The sequence below is a fragment of the Pelmatolapia mariae genome, linkage group LG18 (assembly GCF_036321145.2).
Source record: "Pelmatolapia mariae isolate MD_Pm_ZW linkage group LG18, Pm_UMD_F_2, whole genome shotgun sequence".
NCBI classification, from domain to species: Eukaryota; Metazoa; Chordata; class Actinopteri; order Cichliformes; family Cichlidae; genus Pelmatolapia; species Pelmatolapia mariae.
In genome coordinates this window covers 16,891,117-16,898,525 of record NC_086243.1, presented here as the reverse complement: position 1 = coordinate 16,898,525, position 7,409 = coordinate 16,891,117, and the positions used below count along the sequence as shown (strand labels likewise).

Here is a 7,409-nt window from a genome sequence, read left to right as displayed (position 1 = left end):
ACTCATCATCTTCACTCCTCTGAAGCTCCAGCAGGTGGTGGTGTACACCAACTAAATGGAGCAGAACAAGAGGATCTGCTTCTGATGAAGATTTTAAATTGTTATGTAAGAAAACTGTTGTTCTTGCTTAAGGAGCTAGACGCTGTTGAACCAGAACAAAAGTCTGAAGGGTGTAGGAAAGGGTAAAGATGTCTGGTGGTTAATGTGGTCAATTCAACACTTTGGATAAGGGACACAATGTTCCCAAGAGGTTAGCAGGATTTCTGGTGTCAGAAATAGCTGCGGGGCATTTCCTCCTCTCAGTCCACAGTCCCAGGTGGTGCAGGTTGGTATTTCAGCCCCAGGTTCTCAGGAAGTTCTCATAAGAACTTTCATCATCTGCCAGGACAAAGTCTGGTCTGGGCAGAACAGGCAGAAGGGATGGACAATGATGGACAACAGATGACAAAACATCAATTTCCTGATAACAATTTTTGCGCTCTTTGGCTGTACACAGTATCCTCGTGCTCACCCACATTAACCACAACAGCTGACCTATTCATGCAGCGCCACCTTTACTTAAAAGTTCAAAGTGAGCTTAATGCCGCGAGGCGGATGGGTCTCTCAAGGATTTAGTTCTAAGGTTACATCTTCGTGTGTTTTGTTCCCCTTAGGGGAGAATGGTTATTTTTTGATTGTTGGCCACTCTTTTGCTATCACAGGATTGGCATCTTATTAGAGCGTTGAATGATACATTATTCACCTCAAAAAATAACTAAAGATTAAATTATTTGCTGTTTAAACAGTGGCCAACAGAAGATAAAGTATTTTGATAAAGAAAAGTCTGCAGCTTCTTTGAATGCGATGATTTGCTGATATAACCATTTACTGATATGATATATTATTAGATATTTGGACATGGTGCAAATGTCCCAACTTTTCCATTATTTTCACTATCAAAATTACTTAAAATGTCAAAAATTAACTAGATTTCTCACCATTGATCACGTAGACCACCACAGAAATCACCAAATGTGCAAAAATCTTTTGTGAAAAGTGCTTTGAAGTAGAATTTACACGTCAAAGAGCTTGTTCTTAGCAGCTCCCCTCCTGAGCCAAAACATGCATTCAGTTAGAAAGGCATGCCAAGGCCAGTCGTTCATCTTCTAATTCAAAAGAATGTAAAGGTAAACAGGTTACCTGTTTGGTCATTTCTGCATAATACTACTGACAAAGGCACTGCAAATTCAGATGGGTGAGAAATTAAAATGAAACACTGGCTGTTAACACCTACAGTGAGGTGGCTTTGTTATGCTGCAGGAAGCAGTTCGCATGCATTGGTTCAGTCCTTATCGCCCCCCTTGGAGGGAAAGGTCACTGCAAATCAATACAAGGTTGCTCTGAGCGATCACCTTTATCTTGTGATGAAACATTTCTATCCTGTTGGGAGCAGTCTCCGTCTGGACAATACCTCCTTTTTAAAGGAGACGAGGGGCCACTGAATGGTGCGATGACTATGAAAATGTATGCAACTACAGCCTCAGGACATGGCTGCCAGGGGGTCAGAGAGTATTTGCAGTAACTGCGGCATTAAGATCTTTTAAAATAATCTGCCCAGAGGGGCTTTTAATATACAGCTTCTATCTGATGCTTTGCCAGCTGTAGCTGTTTTATCCAACTGTAGAATGAAAACTACACTAATAAAAACAACTGGTAAAGAAGGCGCATGATATACATCTGCACATGAGTGTATCATTAAGAAACTTGAAAATCCAGGTGAAAACCTCACTGCACCATCATATGTCTGGTTGCGGGATTACATAACCTCCCACTAAAACCAGTTCGTCCATGGCACTGATTTCCACCACTCGGTGGCGTCTTGGACCGGAGACGCACCTGGCGGTGTGAGCGGAGCTGAGCAGCACATTTTGCTCGTTACTGCAGCATGTTTTCAAAGAGTTTGCCAGCCTCCATGTCAGGCTCCTTCTTTCTTTTTGTCTCGCTTCAGCTTCAGATTAAGCGCGAAGATGAGGATGCCCTCACGAGGGGGAGACTCACGCATAGTAACATGCGGCTCAGCTCCGGGTAGAGGGCGTTGCGGCTCTTCTTTCAGTCCTCCCCCTCCGACCAATCAAAGGCCAGATCCCGCTCTTATAAATTCGCCTGGATCCGGGATCTCAGTACCGGAGAATGAGAGAGCCACTAGTGAGACATCATTCAACAACACATTGGACCTGCCAGTCCTTTAGTTTTTATTTCAATTTTCTCGTTTCTCCAGGTAATTAGTCTTTATTTTTCCTACCTTTGTATTAGTTTACCTCCAGGTCAGGCAGCTCTTTGTGTGAGACTTCCCATTGTTCCAGACTTTGTGCAGCAACTTCTTTCTTAACCCGAGCTTCTGCCTTTCTTTGATTGCTTTGTATGGATGCTTCAGTTTATTTTTCCTAGGTGTGTTTGTCGGATTTAGGTGTAGGTCAGAAGGTAATGTGTATGAAACAGGAAGCAAATGATGTAACATTGCCTCACCTGTTTTCGGCGATCAGCTACTGCTATAGTAACCGTGGATGTGCCATAGAGGTGTGTTTAGCGGAAGCCGTTTGTTTCCTTGTGTTTTCCACGGTGTGAGGTGGCATCTGCGGCGTTAAATGTAATCTTATCAGTAAACACGGATGGTGTAAAGTCGCCTTTTCTTTTGTGGCCAAAGCAGAAAAAAATAGGAAAACGCTGGAAATGTGCCTTTTTAAAAAAACACATCCTCGGTGTGTTTTTCACCCCCCCCCTCTTTCTGGAAGAAAAAACAAAACAATGGGGCTGCTTCTGTGTTTGTGGTTTTTTTGCGCCCCCGAACCCGGTTATGCAACATGTGATCCAAAGCGCAGCGCAGTCTCATACCTGCTCTCATCTCCCCCTCTTCATCCTCAGGTGTATTATAGTAGCAAATAAGATGGCTACGTCCGCCAGCGCCAGTTTGAGTAAAGCTGTCAAGCAGCAGTACATGGAGCTCCCTCAGGGGGACAAAGTCCAGGCCATGTACATCTGGATCGACGGAACCGGAGAGGGGCTCCGATGCAAAACCAGGACGCTTGATTCTGAGCCCAAAAGCATCGAAGGTAAGCAGCATCTTCCTGACGCTGTCGCAGAAAGCCAGAGATGTTCTGCAGGCTGTCACACTGCTCTGCTCCTCTTGTAGATCTTCCTGAATGGAACTTTGACGGATCCAGTACCTACCAGTCCGAAGGCTCCAACAGCGACATGTATCTGATCCCCGCAGCCATGTTCCGCGATCCATTCCGCAAAGACCCCAACAAGCTGGTGCTGTGTGAAGTGCTGAAGTACAACCGTAAACCTACAGGTAAACGAAGCTCCTCTGTTTCTGGTTTAAAAAAATAATAATTTTGGGTGATGGATGGTGATGTGCGTGTAAGAGTGCATCATAAATGTGACCACGTCAACGAGATGATGGCTATAAAATTATTTGAAAATCTGATAGCTGAATATTAAAACTGATAAGCTAACGCCAGACGGCCGGTGATTTGATTGGTCCAAAGGTGTAAAGTGGGCGGGGCATACCTTTAAAGGAGAACTCCGAGGAAGAGGGGAAAGGAGCCCAGCAAACTGTTTGTCAGCGTCGCTAAGCAACTATTTTGATAAAGTTGTGACATGACATAAAATTAGATATGCTTTGACCTAATGGTTCTTGGTATGAAGCACAATTAGTAGTTCTAATCATTTTAATGATTATTGCAGTCATCGTTGAAATATGCCACCCACTCATTACGTCTCATGAGCCAAAATTTGAGGTGTGTACATACCAGAGATACAGTATTGGTGATTATGGCAAATGAATGGGAATAAATGTGGAATTAAAACATAACTGAAGAATTCTTAGATTTACACTTATTTTATTTGAGAGAACCTCACAATTATACATCAGAGACCCTAAAAATGTGCACTGTTGGTGGCCAAACTGTTTTAGAACATTGTGTGTAATTTGCCGTGTTGGTCTCTGCAGAAACCAACCTTCGGCTCACCTGTAAGAAAGTGATGGATATGGTGGCGGATCAGCATCCTTGGTTTGGCATGGAGCAGGAGTACACCATCCTTGGAACGGACGGGCATCCATTTGGCTGGCCATCTAATGGTTTCCCCGGACCACAGGGTGAGAAACTTTTTTTTTTTTTTTTTTCCCCTCAATGACTTAACGTGCACAGATGCGCGGATCCTTGCCTGCATGATGTAACACTTTCAATATTTGCAGGGCCGTACTACTGTGGTGTTGGAGCTGACAAAGCTTATGGCAGGGACATAGTCGAGGCCCATTACAGAGCTTGTTTGTACGCTGGAGTCCAGATTTGTGGCACAAATGCTGAAGTGATGCCTGCTCAGGTAATTAAAGAAGCCAAACATGAATTTGGATTTGAAACCTGGTTTTTCTGGTTCTTAAGAGACAGTTAAAAGTATCACTTGTAATGCTGAGCTGTCTCTCTGTGTACAGTGGGAGTTCCAGGTCGGACCTTGCGAAGGCATTGACATGGGCGATCATTTGTGGGTAGCGCGCTTCATCCTGCACCGTGTCTGTGAGGATTTTGGCATTGTCGCCTCATTTGATCCCAAGCCAATCCCTGGAAACTGGAATGGTGCTGGCTGCCATACGAACTTCAGCACGAAAGAGATGAGGGAAGACGGTGGATTGAAGTGAGTGGCAAAAGCTTCATGAACTTGTTTAAGTTCACGTCTATTTTTATTTATTTCTTTAAAAAGTTATTTTTGCATTTCTGATGCGACACTTGTCATTCCTGCTTTCAGAGCTATTGAGGATTCCATTGAGAGGCTCGCAAAGAGGCACAGCTACCACATTCGTGCCTACGACCCCAAAGGGGGGCTCGACAACGCCCGCCGTCTCACTGGTCGCCACGAAACATCAAACATCCATGAATTCTCTGCAGGTGTGGCCAACCGTGGTGCCAGCATTCGCATTCCTCGTAATGTTGGTCAGGAGAAGAAAGGCTACTTCGAAGACCGTCGCCCATCAGCCAACTGTGACCCGTACAGTGTGACCGAGGCCCTGATCCGCACCTGTCTGCTGAACGAGGAAGGAGATGAACCCGTGGATTACTAAATCCACAACTGACTCCGACTGTCCCCCCTAATTTCTTTTAAACTAGTACTGTATTTTTTTTCCCCCCCCTTTCTCCCTCTGAGATGATTTTAACCCACATTTTTAATGGCTTAAAGTTGACTGGTCAACTGAAAACATGACAAGGTGTTACATCCTTGGTAGTTGTGAGCTGGTCATGGCAGGGTATGCCTTTCCCCTCATCTTTAGCAGGGATTGGCTTTTGTAACACTGTTTTGTAACCCATGTCATATCATTCCCTTTGTCAGTGACTAAAATGAACTAAAGCACATGGACACTGCAGAGTAGCGCTGCTAAGACTGGACAGCATTTGTAATTGAGTAAATCTGACTAGTTCGTGTACTGTTAATATGTTGAACTGCCTTTCAACTATCCAGTCTTCAATGTTACTAATTCTGTCATTTTATCAAGTGTCTACTTTTAAATGGCAACATTTGTCTTCAGAGTTTTGACACACTGGGTCATCTTTGTATCGTACACTTTGTAGAGGTCTGTACCCAGATGTAAGTTGTGCAAATGTGGTGGATCTGTCCATAATGCCATTTGTAGATTTCCTCAAGGAGTTTTATCCTTTTGTTAACTGCGATATTATAATGCACCTGATTTGGTAAAACATTACATTTACTGAACATGGTGATTTTTATTGAAACATTTAAAACTTTTATTTTTATCACAACACTGCTGTGTGACTCTTTGACTTCCAACACTTCCAACCGACTTGCTTCCTTGTAGAAGCTCAGCCAGGTAGTGGTGTACTATAGCTGGTTAACCTCATCTGTTACCTGCTACCTTAGACTTTTGGGGGGGGGGGCTAACATTTTAGGACTTCCGGCTTAACAGGTACATATCTAGACCAAGGTGTAATGATCCAAATAATATGGGTGCCAGTCGTTGACAGCCCAACTATTAACCCAGAAAATTGTATAAAAAGCTATGAGCTCGCCAAGTGTTGTGAGACTGAGGGGAAATTCCAAAGTGTTAGGAGTATAAATGGAAACCGGAGGACTCTAGTGCCAAAAAATATATTGCTTTTTGCCTACAGGTTCTATATGCAGATGCAAACATTGTTTATACAGCTTAAGTTTGCATTGCAGACCCAGTGGCAGCTTCGATCTTCTCATCTAACTTTTAAGAATAGTGTGCTTGCCAAAATATTGAATAATCAAAGTTGTCCAGCTATGGACAGCAAAGCATCAAGTTTTCATTGATAAACTTAGTTTAGACTGGAGTATTCATAAAGCTATCATGACAGTGTGAAAATCATGATTGATCCAAAGGTTTCTAGCTGCAGGAGAAGCTCGGGCTGCTCTTCACACATTTGTGCAAGCTGTTCAAACAGCTGGCGCTGCTGTGTTGTTACTGTGAGTGTTAAAAGGAAATACACCTAGAGGAAACACTAGTAAAGGCTCTTTGGGTGTGCTTTCTTTCACCAAATCTTCTGATGTTTCAGTCTGGCTGATGTCTTGGCAGGACCTCAACAGCAGCTTTGTTTGGGCTTGTTTTTAGGATGGAATGAGAAGTAACTGAAAACTGGTGCACTCACGAGACAGTTATTAAACTCCTTCAGTGAAACAGCCGGAGGCCAATCTTCCCAGAAGTGCTGTGTCATTTAACACTCACACAGCACCGCAGATTGTTGTGGCTTGGATGTACTTTGTCTGCACACTGTTATTAACTTAAGAAACAAACTAGAAAAACAACTCTTTCCTTTGCTGAGTTTAGAGGGTGGCAGGTTTGGGGTAAATTTCCACTAGTAGCAAATTTCTAGGTGGTGCCAGCTGATGCAAAGTAGTAAATTCAGCATATTTCTGGTATTTATATATTGTTTACCCTTAAGTGTTGTGGTCTGTAGAGAACACATGTAAATTCAGCTGTGTTCAAATCCAACATGATGTCAGGAAAGAGTTGGGAATATGCACTATACAGCGAAAATAACAGGATGGAACATAAATCCCTTTTTTTTGCACTAATATAATGAGACAAAAGAGTGACCCAATTTCCTAAAAAAGCACACAACATGCTCATTTCACGGGACAGAACATTTACTTCTGCTGTCCTCTTCTTTCTTGGGGGCAGGGCTTTGAGACCTTTCCCCTACATCCCAGCTGCCCTTACAACACAATGCTAGTCAGATCCCTGATTGGCTTTGCATGGCGCAGGTTAGCCAATCATAATGCCGAAAGCAGGTTTACTCGTATTTCAGAAGACGGTGAATGGCTTGAAGCCAAGACATGTACTTTGTTTTTGTCTTTTCTGGCCAAACATGAAACCTCTCCACCCTCTTAAACTTTGT

General features: G+C 43.3%; 1 protein-coding gene across 1 annotated transcript; it reads left to right on the top strand.

Annotated features, from left to right (window-relative positions):
• Positions 1 to 2,128: 2,128 nt before the first annotated feature.
• glula (glutamate-ammonia ligase (glutamine synthase) a) lies at positions 2,129 to 5,792 on the top strand. The gene is made up of 7 exons (XM_063461101.1): positions 2,129 to 2,257; positions 2,902 to 3,089; positions 3,170 to 3,331; positions 3,992 to 4,138; positions 4,238 to 4,365; positions 4,475 to 4,674; positions 4,786 to 5,792. The coding sequence occupies exons 2-7, from the start codon at positions 2,924 to 2,926 to the stop codon at positions 5,096 to 5,098; spliced, it is 1,116 nt and encodes a 371-aa protein (XP_063317171.1). The 5' UTR covers positions 2,129 to 2,257; positions 2,902 to 2,923; the 3' UTR covers positions 5,099 to 5,792.
• Positions 5,793 to 7,409: the final 1,617 nt, after the last annotated feature.